The sequence below is a fragment of the Leptopilina boulardi genome, unplaced genomic scaffold (assembly GCF_019393585.1).
Source record: "Leptopilina boulardi isolate dan_hultmark-lab unplaced genomic scaffold, ZJU_Lbou_2.1 LbouV2_392, whole genome shotgun sequence".
Classification (NCBI taxonomy): domain Eukaryota; kingdom Metazoa; phylum Arthropoda; class Insecta; order Hymenoptera; family Figitidae; genus Leptopilina; species Leptopilina boulardi.
The window spans coordinates 5,012,477-5,034,440 of record NW_026137965.1 but is presented as its reverse complement, the minus strand read 5'-3'; the positions used below and the strand labels follow the sequence as shown (position 1 = coordinate 5,034,440).

Genomic DNA, 21,964 nt, shown 5'->3' with positions numbered 1-21,964 from the left:
AATCGGTAAAACAGTCGGATTTAAAAGTAAAATCTGCATTATCGTTAATCGGTAAAGCAGTCAAATCTGTATTATCATCAATCGGTAAAACAGACGGATTTAAACACTGAAATCTACATTATCATTAATCGCTAAAACAGTTAAATTTGCATTATCATCAATCGGTAAAACAAACGGATTGAAACACTGAAATCTACATTACCATTAATCGGTAAAATAGACGGATTGAAACACTGAAATCTACATTATCATTAATCGGTAAAACAGTTAAATCTGCATTATCATTAATCGGTAAAGCAGACAGATTTAACAGTCAAATCTGCACTATCGTTAATCGGTAAAGCAGTCAAATCTGTAGTATCATCAATCGGTAAAACAGACGGATTGAAACACTGAAATCTACATTATCATTAATCGGTAAAACAGTTAAATCTGCATTATCATCAATCGGTAAAACAGACGGATTGAAACACTAAAATCTACATTACCATTAATCGGTAAAACAGGCGGATTGAACCAATTAAATCTGCATTATCATTAGTCGGTAAAACAGTGAAATGTAATTAATTTCACAAAAAAAAAATATATAATTCTAATAGGAAAAAAATTTTTCAATTTACAGCTTTTAGTGAGTGGAGGACAACCAACAACAGCGACATCGCCGGCGATGTCGTCAGGTGGCGCCTTAAGTCCCGGTGCATTGTCGCCATCGTCAACAGCGACAACAACAACTGGTGCTGCGCCAGGAGCAACGTCTGGTGGCGCAAGTACACCAGTTGGTGGTGCTACGGGACCTGGTGCTGGATGTTGTGAAAATGGAAGGCCAATGATGGTTGACCAAATTACCGGTCATACTGTGTGTTCATGTCAATACGATAGTGCTGCACGATTAGCGCTTGGCGCATATCCTAGGCTGGGACCCACTGCTACCTCCTACTCAACGTATCCAACACCCACGCCTTCCACCACCGATCAGGGGCCCTATCCCAGTATTGGGATGGATAGCTCTGCCTTTTATTCACCTTTGGTAAGTTTATATATCACTTTGCTTTTTTAGTCGTGCGCACATCGATGAAAACTGAAACCAAAAGAGAACGAAAACAAAAAAAAAAAAAAAAAATAATGAAAGAAAATAAAATTTCGAACAGTATGTGTGAAACAGAAAACCGTTTAAAGTTTTTTGAAACCGTTTTATAGTGGGATGGGAGAAAAAAATAAGTGGTTTATTTACATGGTCTACAGGCAGAAAAAAATTTTTGTTTGAACCAAACAAATATGTTTTGTTTGAAACAAAAAAATATTTGTTTAAAACAAATAAATTTTGTTTCAATCATATAGAAATTTTGTTTGTTATAAGCGAAAAATTGTGTTGATACAAAAAAAATGATAAGGTAACTGACAAAGTACCATTTTTAGGTTATGTTTGGTTCCAAATTAGGATAAATAAATATTATAAAGTAGAAATCATAGATATAATACAGAGTAAAGATTATTTTCTACTTTATAATATTTTTTTTATCCTAATTTAGAACCAAACATAACCTAAAAATGGTACTGAGTCAGTTATCTACGGATCCGGTCAGTTACTTTACCATTTTTTTTTTTTTGTATTAACACAATTTTTCGATTATATTAAACAAAATTTGTTTGATTCAAATAAATATTTATTGGATTTAAATAAAAATTTGGTTTTTATATTTTATGAGGCTGTTTTTATCGCGAAGGGTAAAGTAGTAGCGCAGACTCAAAAATACGATTGGTGATTGGATGATTTTCGTGTGTTCTGCGCAGATGCAAATTTATTCTGTTTCGTTTATCCATTTCCTATACTTTATCCTCTGGAGATAAAAAAAGCCTATTTTAATATATTACCTTAAAACAACGGAAATATAATTCTTTAATAATTATTATTATTTATTTGGTTCAAACAAATTTTTTCAGGGATAATTATAATTCAAAACTTATTGAAAATAATTTCGGTTTTCATCTCCGATAAAGTATCGTGATAGAAGTACATGGAGAAAAATTGAAAAACGAATAGAGCAATTTTTACTATACTTTAAAAAGTAAAACCGAAACTGTCCGCAGTTTCTGCGCAGTTCTTGTAATTTTTACTGCAGAAATAGTAAAATCTACTATTTTCGGAACAATTTTTTACTATTTCTGTAGTAAAAATTGTCAAAAATGCGCAGAAACTGCGGACAGTTCCGGTTTTACTTTTAAAGTATATATGTTCCTTTTTCCATTTTTCTTCGTGTAACATTAATAGCGCAAATTTTTAATTTTTTTTTATTAATATAATAAAATTTTTTAATTTATTAATATACTAGAATCTCAGAATGGAAAATGTGCACAATAATAAAGTATAACGTTTTATTAAAAGTTAATAGAATTATTTTCTTCTTCTTCTTCTCTCTTTTTTTTTTTGCGTAATATATATTTTTTAGACGATGATCTATAGATCACGAGCAGCATGCTGCATAAAATTATATTTACGTGTCGCCGAACGAATGAGAGAAAGATGCGATAATCCTGAGTAAGCAATATAGCGCGCGCTTTAACTTCGTGGAAATGAAATGTGCATGCGACCTTAAACGAGCCTCGTGACTTATTCTGAAACATATTTCAACAACTGTCAGTGTTCTTGTACGGAAAGAAAATGGTGACAGTCGTCTACTAATTTCACCGACAAGAATTAACAGAGACGATAAAAACATTATTTCATGTCTAGACTCGTTTTAGAAATTATAACGTATATATATATATATAACAATACATAGTTAATTTTTAACTAAAGTAAATTTTAACCGCCATTTTTCAAATTGACATTTTACTTTACTTTTTCATTTAATTTAACAAATACTTTTTTTTAAACGATTTTATATTTTCCTTATATACGCCAATTAGTGTAATTTTCACTTTTTATTAAACGTTATGTATATACAATTGTTAGTTGTGTCGATTTAATTTACATTTCTTATCGATAATTTTTTTTTTTTTTTTTTTTTTGTAAAAGAATTATCGTGTATTTATATTTGAATTGTATTAAGACATTTTTCTAATAAATATATATATATATATATATAGAGCGGAAATTATATGTGTGTATTTTGATGGCTCTGCGGTGAAAATCTGAAATGCTCCCTCTGTGAGAAATAAACGACAATAATTTTGATGGTTAAGTTAAGTTGAGGTGAGGAAGGGACGCGGCGGCCAATTAAATTTGAATTTATCGGCATAATTATACTAATTGGCCGCTTTTACGTACGACGTGGTAGGTCAATTTATCCTCGCGCTTTTCGAGAGTCGCACAGATGAGGAGGCGCACCGCTGCGAAATTATCGTCACTTTAGAAATTTAAACGAAATACTCAAAGAGAAAGAGAGTGAGAGAGAGGGCAAAAATATTTGATCTTAACTGTCGTAAAATAATTTTTATATTGACAATATTGTTTTGTTACTTATAAATATATGTATCGATACCATAATCTATATAGAATAAACATATATACTTTCGGCAATATATAATTAATGGTTCAATAAATTTTCATTTTCAAGCCTCGGATTATATACGATTTTTTCGATTTATTTTAATAAGATGCGGTATTTTTGACTTTTTTTACAAAATTTTGAAACAAAACACGTCTTTTTTTATATAATATAATGGAAATCTTCTTTAGATCTTCTTTATTTTCATTATTTAACAAATTTTTAACTACACAGAAAATTTAAAAGGTATATTAAAATAAGCCTACAACGCTTATTTTATATGCGTTTTAATTTTCTGTATAAAATTTTTTTCTAAATTAATTATTTTTTAATAATTTTAATGAAATTCTTTTGATTTAATTATCTTAAATTATTTTTCAATTAAAATTTTTATAAAATTCAATAATTGAAATATTTACACGGAGAAAAATGGAAAAACGAATAAAGTAACTTTTACTATAGGTACTTTAAAAATAAAATCAAAACTGTCCGCATTTTCTGCGCATTTCTGACAATTATTACTATACATAAATACATAGTAAAATTTACTTCTGAAATAGTAAAAATTATTCCAAAAATAGTAAATTTCACTATTTCTGGAGTAAAAATTGACAGAAATGCACAGAAACTGCGGACAGTTCCGGTTTTACTTTTGAAGTATAGTAAAAGTTACTTTTTTCATTTTTCCATTTTTCTACCCACTTGGAAAGAATCCCCGAAAAGTGACCCCTGGAGGTTCTATCAGAATTCCGCCGGAACTTCTAACGTAATTCCATCGGAGTTCCAAAGAATTTCCGATGGGATTCCGACGGAATTCCGATTAATTTTTTTTTTTAATTTTAGAGTACTAATTCAGTCGGAATTCCATCGGAGTTCCAAAGAATTTCCAATGGGATTCCGACGGAATTCTGAATAATTTTTTTTCAAAATTTTAGAGTCCTAATTCCGTCGGAATTCCATCGGAGTTCCAAAGAATTTCCGATGGGATTCCAACGGAATTAGGACTCTAAAAATTTTGAAAAAATTAATCGGAATTACGTTGGAATTAGGACTCTAAAATTTTTGAAAAAAAATTAATCCGAATTCCGTCGGAATACCATTGGACATTCTTTGGAACTCCGATAGAATTCCGACGGAATTACGTTGGAAATTCCGACGGAATTCTGATTAATTTTTTTTCAAAATTTTAGAGTCCTAATTCCGTCGGAATTCCATCGGAGTTCCAAAGAATTTCCGATGGGATTCCAACGGAATTAGGACTCTAAAAATTTTGAAAAAATTAATCGGAATTACGTTGGAATTAGGACTCTAAAATTTTTGAAAAAAAATTAATCCGAATTCCGTCGGAATACCATTGGACATTCTTTGGAACTCCGATAGAATTCCGACGGAATTACGTTGGAAATTCCGACGGAATTCTGATTAATTTTTTTTCAAAATTTTAGAGTCCTAATTCCGTCGGAATTCCATCGGAGTTCCAAAGAATTTCCGATGGGATTCCAACGGAATTAGGACTCTAAAAATTTTGAAAAAATTAATCGGAATTACGTTGGAATTAGGACTCTAAAATTTTTGAAAAAAAATTAATCCGAATTCCGTCGGAATACCATTGGACATTCTTTGGAACTCCGATAGAATTCCGACGGAATTACGTTGGAAAATTCCGGCGGAATTCTGATAGAACTTCCAGGGGGCACTTTTCGGGGAATCTTATTCAAAGTGGGCTCCGCGTGTAATTGAAAAAATCATCAAATAAAATTACAAAAAATTATGAATTCATAAATCACTTGAAATTGAAATATTTTCAAAAATTTCAATTTAAAACCTTCTAAAATTCAATTACTTCTAAAATTATTATATTTATTATTATTATTAGATTTTATGTAAATTTTATATATAGATATTTTATTAGATAGTTATCTTTGGTAAAGAAAATTGAAGTTTGCGTTTATATAAAAGACATAATACTGATTATGTGTAAGATAATTAATCTTTTAATCCTGTGGATAATTTTTTTTTCACATTTCAAAGGAAATCGCCATTTAAAGTTGACACGACAGTCTTTTTGGCTCTCATGATAAGATAATTATCTTTATTGACTTTCGTTCATTTTTTATTGATATCAATTTTGCCTTATGTGAAATGTATATATATATATATATATATATATATATATAGATCACTCGATTTCACAAATGTAAATATACGTTTTTTCATAATTTATTTACAAATTAAATTTTACTGAATGAAAATTCGTATATTTAGATGCGACACTTTTCTATTAAATGCAAATGAGAAACAAATACAAATTTTGAAAATAAAAATTAAAAATCAAATAGATGCAAAAAAAAAAAATGGAAAAACGAATAAAGTAACTTTTACTATACTGTAAAAGTAAAACCTGAACTGTCCGCAGTTTTTGCGTATTTCTGACAATTATTACTATACATAAATAGTAAAATTTACTCCTGAAATAGTAAAAATTATTCTGGAAATAGTAAATTTGACAATTTCTGGAGTAAAAATTGCCAAAATGTGCAGAAACTACAGTTTCGGTTTTACTTTTGAGGTATAGTAAAAGTTACTTTATTCATTTTTACAGTTTTCTCCGTGTAAGAAACTAATTTTTGTATTGTAAAATTATTGTAGTAAATAAAAAATTAATTTTTTTTGCATTACTATAGAATTATTGTATAGTAAATAATTATTACTTTAGTCAATTAAATATGCGGTATATATATATATTTGTTCTAAATATACAAAAATTATTAGTCTAAACACAGTTCATTTACTTCAAATAAAAATTATGAAAATTAATTAACTATTCAAAGTAAAAATATATTTATGACAATAATCAAGTAGTATAATTATTAGAAACAAATTTTTTCATTGTAAAGGCTTATAAAAAAAATTTTCTTTTAATTCCAAAAAGCTTATTTTCTATGAAAAAACAGAAGTGCTCTATAGACACTTTGGAATTATTGAAGATAATACAAATACACTTTATCATAGACGGCATTTTAAAAGGTAAATTAACAAGTACATAGTATCACAAACAAAGAAAAATTTCTTATCGACAAGACATGACGTAAACAGTGCAATTTTCACACATACATATATATATATATATATATATATATATATATATATATATATATATATATATATATATATATATCACAAAATGTATACTTATGCATTTATAAACTTTTATGGATTCACAATTACGAATATCATTAGTTTGTGATAACGGTATGGTTATTGAACAAGTTTACCTTGTCATTGACATAAGAAGAAAAAGCATTAATTTTATATGCACAATTGCAGAAACTAGTATGGAAAAAAGCAGTTTAAAAAAAATTAAAACAAACAAATTACTGATATATATATATAGTTTTTAAATTTATGTAAAATTTCAGTTCCTTGTAAACTATATACACTATGTAATTATACCAGTATATTGCTAATTAGAATAATCGAAACATATGTTGATGAACGGAAAAATATTTACATAATTAACTGATATCATTAAGAGAAAATATATATATATAACAATTCAATTAAAATTTATTTCATTTCAAATTTAATTTATTTCTTAACATTTTTTTTTTTTCGTCTTTTGAATGATAACTGTCCTTAATTTATAGAAATTTCTTAATTAAAAATTGCCCTTAATAAAAAAATGTGAATTTTTTTTTACATTCGCTCATAAAATAGTTGAAAAAAATTTATACATGTAAAGAAATAAAAAAAAAAAAAAAATTATTCACAAAATTAAATGTTATGGTTAATTTTAAAATTCGCGCACAAAATCGCTTTAATGGAAATTCAGTTACAAAATAATTCAAAAAGAAATAAAAATTCGGACAAATTAATTTCAGGCATTATATTTATTCGTCACTATATATTTAAATTGATAAAATTGGTTTTTATTAACTTTTTCTGTATTTCATCATCATTAGCTCGTTTTATATATATAAGATGTTTGTATACTGATATTCTATGATCATTATCGTCTCCTCGATTTTAGAAACAAAAAGAAAACACGAGAGAGAGAGAAGCGACAATTTGTCGTCGCGAGAGATGCGTCGATATATCGAAAAGTCACGATTTCGATTGTTATCAGTTTAGCCGCAGCAAAGGGCGCCCATCAACGGGTTATATATATATACATAGGGTTTTGTATTTTGTTTCGTTGTTATACTTGTTTCGTGGAATTTTAGCGACGCGCAATTTTGAGCACGCGACGATTATCATTCGCTAGTTATACACATATATATATTTAAAAAGAAAAGGAAGTGAAAACAGCTGCGACACGTCATAAATATCTTAACGGGGAATTTTTCATAAGAATTTTTCGACAAGAAGAAAATATATCTTGAAAAAAATACAATTTAGGTATTTATACGATAATAAAATACAAAAAAAAATTATATTTCGTATTTATAGAGACCGTTTTCACCGTGTGGATAAAAGTTTAATCTTCCGAGAGGTTATAAAGGCTGTAAATACACAGAAAATTTGAAAGGCATTAAAATAAGCTGCAACGCTTATTATTTTTATCCAATTTTGCTTATTTTAATTGATTTTGGTATTAAAATAAGCAAAATTGGATGAAAATAATAAGCGTTGCAGCTTATTTTAATACCTTATAATTTTGCGCAGAAGATTATATAAACATTCTACGCAGGCGCAAAGGCAGTTGATATATTCTGCGTCTGCGCAGAAGCTGTATATATCCATTATACGCAGGCGCAATGGCAGTAGATATATCCTGCGCCTGCGCAAAATGTTTGCTTCTGCGCAGAATTCTGCCTTTAACCTCTCGGAAGATTAAATTTATCCACACGGTAAAATTGGGTTCATATTAACAAAAACTTAAAAATTAATTCTATAATAATATAATAATAAAAATATAATTATAATAATACAATAATTAATATTAGAATATATTATATTATTATATTAATATTATTATTATTAATATTTGAGTTATTAATACATTTTAGAGAATTTTTACTGTCTCAGAGGAATTCATTGAATTTAAGTATATAAGAAATTGTGTGAGGGGTTTTTTTTTTTTTTTTGTAATTTAAATATTTTTGTGAATAATAAAAGGAAGGGGGTTGAATTTGCCAAGAGAGGGTGGTAATGGAGTTTGACAATTGGAGGGGCACGTGCTCCTGATGATTCGTTTCACGACGCGGCGAGCATTGAGCGTCGTAACGACGGGGCATTATAATATAATAAGAAACGGATTAGCATTGAATGAAATGGGCAGGGGGCAATAAGGCCAAAGAGAAGGAAGAACCTTTTACAACGTTCACGGTGGTCTCTCTACTGTCTCTAAAAAAAAAGAGAGAGAAAAAAAACCCCTGTACCAATTTCTCGTATACTTTCTTTTGGCTCTTCTCTTTTTTACATTTTTTTTTTCTTTCACTGAAAATTAAGGAATTTCTTTTATAATTTTATTTTTATATAATTTTAATTTTTTTTTTAAATTTCAATTTTTTTTTCAAAATACTATTTTAGTAATTATATCGAACTATATATATTTACTTTCACAAATATATATATAGTCACGAATCACGTTTTCTATATATATATATATATATATATACTTTCTGTGCGCGTGGGATCATACGCGGAAAAACAATACAATCTTAATTAAGAATTTTTTAATTTAAACAATATAGCGTAGCAGTGGCAATTAACAAACAGTCACGACATCTCGTTTGACAATGAGGCAAAAACTAAAAGAAAAAAAAAAATCAGATATCACAAGCAACCCACGTTGACAACACCCTACGGCTTCATTACGTCAAAGCTCTGCTTTCTCGCCCTTTCTTGTATAATTAAATTATATTCTAACTATTGAATGTTGTACAATATATATAACTACATATTAAGTAACCAGGAATTTTTAAACTGCTTTTTTTAATTTTATTTTATATTTTTTGTATTTTCTTTATACTTTGCATTTTTTTTGTATGTTTTGAATTTTTTTTATACGTTTTGTATTTTTTGTATTTTGGTATTATTTTGTATTGTATTTAGAAAGAAACTTAATATTAATGATCAGGACTTTATAATTCATGTTTTTGTTGATATTCATTATATATATTATATTTTTCTAATTATAAATGTTAATTTCGTTAAGTGTTATATATATATATATATATATATATATATATATATATAGAATGTCTAACTATTAGTGAAAGTAACCGTAAAATGTGCAATAATTCATGCAAAGGGCCGACATTAATCAAACTGATACCTGCACGCGTCTAACCTCTTTTTCTTCCCGACAAACTTTTTCACCTTTTAATTAGAGTCACGAGCCCCTTTTAAAACATTATATGTATGTATAAGGGAGTTGTGCACGAGACGCGTCGTCCACCTTTCGATAAAACAACTGCAGAGTCGCGTTTACTGTATATATATATATGTGCAATCTTTCAACGGCATCATTGTTTTTAATCTCCAAGTTGTTATATGTTGAAAAAAAAAAAATTTATTTATTTATTTTGCAAACAAAAATTTACTTCTCTTTAAATAAAAAAATTTTTTAAATCTCTGAAAATTGTTTTATAAAACTTTATCAACTAGAAGCAAAAATGTGGACAAAAATGAATTAAAATCACAGAAAATTAAAAGTCATTAAAATAAGCTGCAACGCTTATTATTTTAATCCAATTTTGCTTATTTTAATTCATTTTGGTATTAAAATAAGCAAAATTGGATTAAAATAATAAACGTTGCAACTTATTTTAATACCTGATAATTTTCTGTGATTCTGTTTCTACACAAAATCAAAATTTCTACGTAAAAATTCTTACTGGATTATTCCAAATCAATCTGTTTCAGTTCAAAGCCTAATTTTAATATTTTTGAATACTAAAATTTTATTCCGAATTAATCTGAAAATAAATTATTTCATACCGAATCAATCCGGTTCCAAAATATTCGTCGGATTCCGTTTTAGTTCAAAAGCCTATAATTTTAATTGAGCTGCCGGATCAAAGAAGGGCGCACATAACTAATGTAATTTAAATGGGTTATATGTGCCCTTTTTTGATCTAGCAGCTCAATTTTTTCGAATACTGAAATTTTAATCCAAATCAATCCGAAACTAAATTTTAATTAGCAAATTATAAAATTGCATTCTGAATAAATCCAAATGATAATAATAAATCCGTTTCCAATAGAATGAATTCGGAACGAAATTTTAGTTTAAAAAATAGTTCCGAAATGAAACGAATTTATTCAGATAAAATGAATGCAAAACCATGTCAAATTGTATATATAAGATATAAAAAGAAGTAATTTTAGAGAATATAGCATAATGTTTTGTTATAAACCTACATTGTTGCTCTCTTGTTATTTTGATTATTATACACAGAATAATGTATGTAAGAGATAACAATGTAATGCCCCTAATTTTGATTATAAAGAAAATTATTAATTATGCACAAAGCTCTAATTAGCAGATTTCCTTTTGTGTATTATCTATATACTGTATTGTATACAATACAGAGAATATATTGTAGTTAGTTGGTCTAAATTATAGAAGCATTATAGTAGTTCAAAATTAAAATCAATATAGAAATTTCAATACAATCTAAGTTATAATTGTTCCTTTACAGTGTGTACAGCGGTTTTACTGAAATGTAAGCAAAATTACCTCAATATAGAAAATAGCATGGCAATTTTGGTGTAAATTGCTACAATTTCAGATGCTGTGGATTTGCAGATACAGTTTGTACTAACCGCAAATCGATACTTTACAATCGAATACAGTTAGAATCTCTGATAATGTTACAGTTGAGTTAAAATTATCAAATACCAATAGTAGCCAAAAATTTTTGTACCAATTTAATACTAACCTATTAATTTAATACCATCAACACTGAAAATGATGATTTGGTTTTGACAACAAAACATTTGCTAAACAAATTCTTATTTAAACCAAATTTTTTTTGTAGCCTCAACAAAAATTTTGGTTGCCTCAACATAACCTAAAACAACAAAATTCCTTTTTATATCTAATTTTGGTATAGTGTCAACCTTGAGACAATGAAAATTAGATCACAGAAAATTAAAAGGCATTAAAATAATTAGGTTTGATTATGACAAAACATTTGGGTTAAGCAAATATTTAAGCAAAATTTTGATTCTCTTAACCAAACTAGTTAAGGCAAAAAAATCCTTTGTATCACAGTTTTAGGCATTAAAATAAGAAGCGTTGCAGCTTATTTTAATGCCTTTTAATTTTCTGTGATACAAAGGATTTTTTTGCCTTAACTAGTTTGGTTAAGGAAATCAAAATTTTGCTTAAATATTTGCTTAACCCAAATGTTTTGTCATAATCAAACCTAATTTCAAGAATAAAATTCCCACTTCCTCCTAAGTATATATACATATACATCAATCACACCAGAAAGTGTGTATGTGGGGCAAAAAGCAAGCCCAAGATTGTATAGACGTGACACGCATAATGCACTATACCCACTCGGTTGGTGACCGATGAAGGTTTCTTCCATTTCCAGTCGTATATATATATATATATAACAATTGTTGAGTCGTGGACCACCCGCAGCTTCCCATTAAAGGAGCCCTTATACGTGGCCAGAGTTAAACTCTTAAAAAAAATATATATAGCTAAACAACTTAAAAAGAACAATTTCTTTTTTTTCTTGAAATGGTCAAAGTCTTTAAAAAAGGTTTTGACCTTTCACTGACTATTAAAATTCAATAAATATATATATATATAGTCTAAAATCATCACTGAATATCGTGAAAAAAAAATTGAAAGCGAAGTTTTTAAAGAATATTTAAAAAAAGAGAAAAAAAAAATTAGGGAATCAACGGAGAATCACATGAGAATTAAGAGTTAAGTCGACGACAAGCCGACCTGAAATACGAAACTCTCTGGCGCCAACAACGGCAGCTTCTAAGCCGTCCTAATAATATCCCATTGTGCTACCATTAGCCACCTAATGCCGCGTTGCTTTAACGCTTGCCATAATGCATTCAGTGGCTCATTTTATGATGAGCTGCATATGAATTGATATCAAAACTCTTAAAGGTTTTGTGTAACGCTATATATAGTCACACGTGCCGACGGTTTTAAACTTGTTGCATTTAATTGATTTTTCGCATCATTTCATTAAAAATATCAATATTGTTTGATACAATACGAGATACATATTTTTAGCTAAACTTTTTGATTAGGATATTTTTATTTGTGGTAGGGAGAAATATAATATTCATGGAAAAAATTTAATCTGATTCAAAAACGTACCAGTTTTTGACCATACTGAAAATTGATATGGACCTTATTAATTTTCGGTATTATTTAGTGCAGCAGAAACTGCTTTGCTTTTAGAACGTACGAATTTTATTTATTTGATATTATTTTGTGTTATAAATTAGTAACATATAGTTTTGCTTTCAGAACGTACCAGTATTTGACCATACTGAAAATTAGCATAAACCTTATTAATTTTTGGTATTATTTGGTATATCCAAAACTAGTACAGCTTTGCCTTCAAAAGGTACAAATTTTATTTATTTTGTATATTATTTGGTGTTAGAAACTAGTACCATGGTTTCGTTTTCAGAATGTACCAGTTTTTGACCATATTAACACTAATTTTTAATATGGTCAAAAACTGATACGTTCTGAAAGCAAACCAAGTACTAGTTTCTAAAACCATCTAATACAGCAAAATTAATATGATCCATACTAATTATTAGTATATGCTTTAAAATTTCAGTGTGCATTCAGAACGTACCATTTTGTGACTATACTGAAAATTAATTTGGATCTTATTAATTTTCAGTAATATTTGGTGCATCAGAAACTGGTACTAGGACTTTATTTTCAAAATTTTAAAATGGGATATTTTTGCTTTTGTATGTAGTATTTGAATGTATAAAAACGTACCAGTTTTTGAATGTATTGAAAATTACTATAGATCTTAGTAATTATCGAATTTATTTAGGGTCAAACACTAGTACCATTTGCTTTCAGAACGTACCAGTATTTGACCATACTCAAAATTAGTATAAACCTTATTAATTTTTGGTATTATTTGGTATCTGGTGTTAGAAACTAGTACCATGGTTTGGTCTTCAGAACGTACCAGTTTTTGACCATTCCGAAAATTGGAAGGGATATTACTTTTTTGTATTATTTAGTATTAAAACTAGTATATACTATAGTTCTGCTTTCACTACCAGATTCTAAAAATACTTAAAATTATTGTAAACTATATTAATTTTCTGCATTATTTGGTCAAAAACTAGTACTACCCTTGTTTTCAGAACGTACCAGTTTCATACAACTAATAATAGTACAAAAAAATACTGTCTCCATTTTTAAATTAATTTTTAAAATACTTCCAATGCAGTTTTATTTAAGTAAACGATTTTAGTTCAAAGTGGGTTGAAATAAAAATTTATTTTTTACAAATAACTAAACTTGGGTGCTAGTAAAATTTTTTTCCATCATTAAATAATTCGTATACAAAATATATGAAAAATTGTCAACTCACCAAAAAAATCTCCATTTAAATAAAACTTGTAGTTACAGATCGTTGTTTGTTCTTCTTTTTGCTGTAACAAAAATGCGACCAATTTTATTTCCCAAATTATAGTTTAAAATTAGACTTATCTTAAAGTAATATTTTTTTTGTATTAGAAATTGTACTATTGGCTTTTTTAGGTAGCAAATAATTTTACCTTTCAGAAAGGGCAAAAAAACTAACACAGAAACAAACAAACCAATTTTTACTAAATATCTGCTTTATTTTTGGCTTAAAATCATGCTATAAATATAGGCTTAAAACAATGCTATGAATAGGCTTCAAATAACACTATTAATAGGCTTAAAATAGGCTTAAAATAGGCTTAAAATAGGCTTAAAAAAGGGTCAAAATAGGCTTAAAATAGACTTAAAAAAGGCTTAAAATAATGCTAAAAAATCCATTTGTCATTCGGAGAAAAAGAAATCGTAAAATCTAACCGGATTAATATAGAACCAACAAATCTGGTTTGTCGTGAAAACAAATTTCTGTTTTCTTAACAGTTTTACTGTTACCACAACAATTTCGCATTGTTAGACGAACAACAAAAAAAATCGTTACAGCAACAAACCAGATTTGTTAGTTCCCCTAACAAACCGATTGTTAGAATCCTTTTTCTCCACGAATCGTATATGCAAACGATTAGGTACAGTGGAGTAAAATCAAGATTTATTTTACAGTTCAATTATTTTCCTAAAAGTCATTTTCCATTTCTGATAAAATAAATATAACAGCAGCAATTTTTTGCGAAATATGCAAAAAAAAAATTTCATAAAATTGAGACGTTATGTAAATAATATATAGATTTTTAAAATCAAATATTGTACAGTTTAGAAAAAGAATTATATTTCTCTGTTTGAATTTGTCAACAGAGGAAAAGAGAAAAATGTTTCTATTTTTTTGTTTGTTTGTTATATCAAAAAGAGGAAGAAAAATTCCGCAAAATGGGATACAAAACTTTCTCTTTCGCAGTTTGAAAGAGAGAAGAGCACTTCTAGATGTACGACGGAAATCAATGTTGGTTTCCTTTTCCAGGGAAATCCATATGGTCTGAAGGATGCAACGGGAATGGGGATGACGGCGGATATGGGAGCTGCATGGGGTACAACGGCACTTCAACCTGCAGCCCCTGGATACGCATACTATGATCCAACGCTTGCTGCTTATGGGTAAGTTAATTAATGATCTCCACTAACAAGTTTAATAATGCTCTCAACAAAGTTTTACACTTTTTTTTTTTTTTTTTTTTCTTTCTCGCGTCGAGTCATTTACACTCTCGTTATTAATCGACTTTTCTTGATGGTGCGATATAAAAAATAATAAATTTACTATTTTAATTAATTATTTTTATTTTAATATATGATTCGTCATCTTTATATTGTTTTCATTATTTTTTCTGTCTGACAAAAAAAAATTGTGAAGAAGGCTTATCATTCCCTCTTTCGTTGAGTAGAAATATATATGCGAGATCTGTCAACACAAGGACCCTTCTTTTCCACTCTCTTCTTCCGGAAAAAGGGATTAAAGAAGAAGAAGAAGAGGAAAAAAAATGAGAGGTGGGGTCCCGCGCGCTCTCTTGATGCTTTTACAACTTAGCCGCGCGCGCGTTCGGTTTCAATTTAAGTAAACACAAATTTATCACCTCGTAATTTTTTTGGAAAGCTTTATTTTATTTTCCTTTAACTTCAAATATCAACTTGGCATTATTTTATGATACCTTGAAAACTACAATTTAACTATACAATGAAAGAAAAATGTGATAGCAGATATAAAACTTGATTCGGAATTAAGAGAGGTGCGTCTGTAATCATTCATTCTTTTATAACTATCTCAATGATTAAAGTGGTTTTATTATTTTAAAACTGTGCTTTCTCTAAACCCAAATTATAACACAGTTTGTAAATTAAAATTATGTTATAGCCAACTGTTTTTTTAGTACAGACAAGTAAAGTAACATCCGTATGGTTAAAAAAATCCTACATTATATGCGGCTGTAACAAAATCGCACAGAGAAAAAAGTTAGCTACTTTTACTAATATTTCGTTACCACAGCTATTTAGCTACTTTAAATCCGATTTCGAATCTGATCCAATAAATTACTGTTTGGATAGCAATTTTTGGTAACTGATACAAATAATAACATATTTTTTGTGACAAATAATTATGAGCTACCATATAAATAAAATATGCTACTATATATATAGCAAACTCATTTTTCTCCATACAGCAATATACCAATGGTCGGATTAGATGATTTTGAAGCACACAACTAACATCCAAAATAAACTGAAGCGCACCCAGTTAATTTTAAACCCAACAGATGCAAATTTTTATGTTATTTTTAAATTAGGCTGAAGAATTCAACGTTAATTCATTATTATACCCAATTAATTCTCTACAAAAACTATTTTTCTCATAGCTAATATACAATAGAAACATCATTTAAACGATTTGAGATACAATTTTAATGCATTTAAACAAAAACTGTTACAATATTATGCTCATAAAAGCATTGTAACAAGGTTATCTGTATTAACGATCGCGCAGTATTGTTTATTAAATTTTGTTCTAATTTTTATCATTACCACTCGAAAGAGCATAAAAAATTATGCTCCATAAGATTTGCACCGCAGTTTAGAAAGTGTTGAAAAATCAGAATGGAAATAAAATTAAAGGTTTTTAAACATTAACGAGATAATGTTTTTCAGCGTTTATTAAAATTTGTTCCAATTTTTATCATTACCAATCGAAAGAGCATAAAAAATTTTACCTCGCAAAATCCATAAGATTTGTACACTGAGAAACATATGCTATTGAATGCATATGCATTTCTGCTAAAGGCATAAAAATTATTGATTCTGAAGCATATGCCATAGAATTTGTAAAAATATAATTATATAGATTCTACAGCAAATGTTTTTGAATCAATAATTTTTATGCCTTTGGCAGGAATGCTGTTGATTCAATATCACAGAAAATTAAAAGGCATATTAAAATAATAAGCGTTGCAGCTTATTTTAATACCTTTTAATTTTCTGTGATAGCATATTTTTCTCAGTGCACCAATTCAGTATATAATATATATATATATACAATTTATTTTTCTCACAGAAAAAATGGTGGATAAATTTTGTTGCGGGTAAAATTATAAATTTAAACAATGCTAACATAGACCCTCAACTAGGATAAAATTTGTTGCAGTTAATTTTTATACCGATTTTTGGGGTAAAAATTCGACTTTTTTTGGCTCCGTGTTAACAGTTTCACTATGAAATTAGTCAGAATTACTGTAAAGATTCTATCAGTTATAAAATGTCAACCAAGTGGTAAAATCACTATTGAGATTGTAGTATAATAATTTGTTTCACAAAATTTTGAATTACCTATTTTCGCATTATAACAGTAGAGAATTGTATTTATATATTATATTTTCAAACGTAGTTCATAAATCTATATAGCTTTACTCCAAAGAAAACAATGCGTCTTCAATAGAAAAGAATTGGATCTAAAAGTGATTTTTAGATTCCAATTCTTGTTGTGCGTTTTTTTTTTACCTTTGGATTCGACATAAAATTCTTGATTTCCTGATAGTTGAAGATCAAAGGATGAAATCCTTTATTGGATCGTGGGGATGAACATGTCGAACGTGTTACAGACGAACGGTTACAAAATGGCTGTATTCAGTTAAGAGAGACAGAGACAGAGAGAAATGTAATGAACAAGAAGGAAATACAGAATGAGAGAGAGATGGAGAGAGAGCTGAGTGGGCGTACATAATGGAGGCTTCTAGCTTGGGTAGGCACTTGCAAGTGCAGGAGGAATATAGGAGTGTGATGGTGGAAGTAATAGTGGCAATGGTAGTAGTATACGTCTCTTCGTAGGAGAGCTAGTGAGTGAGTTTATTGATTGGCTTCCTCCGGGGTTCTCTCCTCGTACTCTCTTTGCCATGCCTCTCTCTCTCTCAACACTTGTGCTCTTTACCATTGCCTCTCCTCTTCTTTCCATCTCCCACTTTTCTTTATTGCTTTTCATTTTTACAATTTTTCTTGTCATTAAGTCGACTCCCACAGGTGCTTTGCTTCAGTAATAGTAGGATTTTGGTAAAGATATAGTAAGATTTTAGTAAATACAGTAAGATTTTAGTAAAGACAGTAAGTTTCTAGTAAAGATAGTAAAGTATACAAGACTATCAAAATTTCGAATATGTAAAATAAAATTTCCCCTAATAAGAAAAAGAATCCCAAGGGGAATTATATATGATGGAAAATGGTGAAAGCCGTTTTGGGTGTGATATGTATATAAGTTATTCTGGGCAAGACAAAATCGAGAGGGTTGTGTGGATTCAGAGTGTAGGCATTGTTTATTGTGGAATATCCACCCTTTGGCCTGCACCTCGTCTGGTATAACCTGGCAAAGCCTCTCCACGATCCTCTATTAATTTACTTGCTTAATACTCCTCTACTCTTTCCCTCATTCGTTCCTCCTTTGTATATATATAACATGACGAGACCCCTCTTTTAAACACACACACACATATATATATTTCCTGAACCCTCTTGAATCCATTGTTTTAATGTCTAAAGGAAAATATTTAATTGAAACATTTCTTCTTTTATCATAAAATGGTCTAGGAAACAGAAAGGTTTAGAAATAATAAAGTTTAGGTATTGAACACAATAAGGTTTGGGAAAATGTTTTAAGGAAAAATGTTTCAAGGAAGTAAAATTATTCGAGAAAATATGTTATATGTTATGAATAACACATACTGTATTAGCCTCAAATTGAAGTTTTTATAGGAGATTTAGAAAAGGGAAGGTTTTTGGTCGATATTTTTTCTTTCGGGTCCTCGTAAATGTCGTCTCGGTGCTATTTTCCAGGGCTCTCCTCCTGTAACAGTCGAGGGGGCTATTCAAGAAAGACGTCATCCCTCATGAAAAATAAAAAAAAAAAAAAAAACCCCTTCGTTTGCACACGCGCATCCGAGTCCCTTTTACTTTTGCACTCTCATTTTTGTGCGGCCGTGACGGCACCCCTGCGCTTTCCTTTTCACTTTTTCTCTCACCATTTCCTATATCATATGGCCAGCGACGACCTTTGAATCTATAAATAGATATACGTCAAAATTTCTCCCAAAAAATTCTCATACCCCAATATAGTAACGGATATTTCAGAATTAGGAAAAACCCTAGGAAATTTGGTACAGAAATTAGCATTTTAGGATAACAAATTTTGGTTAAAATAACTAGAATTCTGGTTATAGGATAACTAAAATTCTGCTTACGCTAACTAAAATTCTGGTTAAGATAACAAATTTTATTTAGAATAACTAGAAGTTTGGTTACAGGAACTAGAATTCTGGTTAGAATAACTTGAATTTTAGTTAGGATAACTAAAATTCTAATCAGGATAACAAAAATTTTGGGTTACGATAAATAAAATTCTAATTAGGATAACAAAAATTTTGGTTAGAATAACTAGAAATTTGGTCACAGGAACTAGAATTCTGGTTAAAATAACTTGAATTCTGGTTAGAATAACAAATTTTGATTAAAATAACTAGAAATTTGGTTAGAGTAACTAGAATTCTGGTTATAGGATAACTAAAATTTTGCTTACGTTAACTAAAATTCTGGTTAAGATAACAAATTTTAGTTAGAATAACTAGAAGTTTGGTTACAGGAACTAGAATTCTGGTTAGAATAACTTGAATTTTAGTTAGGATAACTAAATTCTGGATATAATAACTAGAAGTTTGGTTACAGGAACTAGAATTCTGCTTATAATAACTAGAATTCTCTTTAGATCTAGTAGAATTCTAGTTAGAGTCACTAGAATTCTGGTTAGAATAATTCAAATTTTGGTTACGATAAATACAATTGTAATCAGGATAACAAAAATTTTGGTTACGATAACTAAAATTCTAATTAGGATATCAAAAATTTTGGTTAGAATAACTAGAAATTTGGTCACAGGGACTAGAATTCTGGTTAGGATAACTAAAATTCTGGTTAGAAACACTAAAAATTTAGTTACAGAAACTAAAATTCTGACTAAGATAACAAATTTATAACCTATATCATATGGCCAGCGACGACCTTTGAATCTATAAATAGATACGTCAAAATTTCTCCCAAAAATTTTCATACCCCAATAGGATATTTCAGAATTAGAAAAAACCCTCGGAAATTTGGTACAGAAATTAGCATTTAGAACATATCCGTTACTGTATTGGACTTTTGATAATCTTTTCGCAATAAACAAAATACTTGTTTCAATTTTTACAAAGTGCGAGAATAAAAAAAAACCCCCCAAGGTCGCATTCCTTCACATCGGATCACTAATAGCCAACTGGAACCCAATAAAGGAAAGCTGATTTTCCAGTTACATCTAATTGGTACAGTACTTTCCATTTTTTTTTTTCAACTAATATATATTTCCTTAAATAATTTTTTACTAAAACCGGTTGAAAATAAGAAATTTTCGAAACTAATTTTTATTCCTCCAATATATATTCCGGTTTGGATTATCTAATTTACTGGATCAATGAGGGAACGTTCCTAGGGAAATGAGGGAAAATCATCTCTTGGGAATTGCGTTTCGTGGATTAATGCGCATGTCAATGGGACTTGTCTGTCGAAATGAAGGTTCCAGCATTGCATGTTTAATGCAGATGCGCGCGTGTGAGCAAATGGCCGTCGAATATATATATATAGAGAGAGGAAGGTAGAGAGGATTAGATTGGCTCATACGATAGAGGATTGGTATCTGAATACCTCCGTTTGCACTTCCGGACGATCTAGTAACCGTCGAAGGTACCACTATATACATAGACGACGTAATTACGCGCGTTCTGCCAATATTGGTTAACCTTTCGAGGTTGACGCCACCATATGCAAAGCCCCTAATGAGTAGCTCAAGTATCTTCGCTCTACTATAGAGCCCTCCATTCTGCTACTCCATATCGTTATATTACTACCTATTCGCCCCTACCAACATTTAAATATTCCAGAATTTTAATTTAACTGAAAAATTACAAAAAAAAAACTCTTTTTTACAACCCCCAAACAGAATCTATTACGATTTTGATATAATAAAGCTAATATTTTGATATTCTCATCTTGATTGGTGAAGAAAGATGCGTATTTGTATTCCCCTAAACGAGACCTATCAGAGGGGGAGTAATCGGTAGCTTCATTATGGTTTTTTTTTTTTTTGCTTTTTTTTTGCCGAAGCAAATAATCCCTCGTGGTGCAACACAATGGCGGCAATCGATTCACCGTTCCGAGGCCTCAGGCGTTTTTCGCTTTTTTCTTTCACCCTCTTTTCCCTCTCCCTTATATATACTATGGCACTTTCGTGCAACGCGGTTTTATTGGAAAAGGAGAACGACGAGATCCATGCGGAGGCCGCCTTTCCCTTGTCTGAAGGGAGTTTAATAGAGGGTGAAACCATCTCAACCCCCTCCCACCGCAGTCTCTATATATATATATACCCTTCCCATATAACCGCACCACCTTACTTCGTTTCTTTTCGCAAGCTTCCTTATATACCACAATCCTGTGCTGCCTTCTTCTCGCTTTGGTTTTTTTTTTTAACTCTCTCTCTCTCTCTCTGTTATCGGAAATCTCGACTACTGGACTCTGGGCTCCATATATAATGGAAACAAAATTTTAACCTTTTCAATTTCAACGAGATTAGACCCAAGGTCTCTTGCAACCTGATTCTTATCTTGTTTTGGAATATCTTTTATATGCCACTAAAAAAAAAAAAAAAAATGTTTGGTTTTGTTGTTAACAGCTTTCTACTTCTCATAACACGATAATAAACAATCTGAACTGAATTTTTTGTCTTGGAAAAGAATGTTCTTTTGGAAATTTGTTGTGC

The 21,964-nt window shown here is 29.5% G+C and overlaps 1 protein-coding gene across 2 annotated transcripts in view; it reads left to right on the top strand.

Moving 5' to 3' along the window:
• Positions 1 to 622: 622 nt before the first annotated feature.
• Positions 623 to 21,964, top strand: part of LOC127288504 (homeobox protein araucan-like) — a gene marked incomplete at its 5' end in the record, with an annotated part of 40,712 nt that continues 19,370 nt past the window's right edge. The window contains 2 exon segments of one of the 2 annotated variants that reach the window (XM_051315987.1): positions 623 to 1,027; positions 15,116 to 15,249. In XM_051315987.1, coding sequence (XP_051171944.1) covers positions 623 to 1,027; positions 15,116 to 15,249 — 539 coding nt within the window. 2 annotated transcript variants of the gene reach the window in all.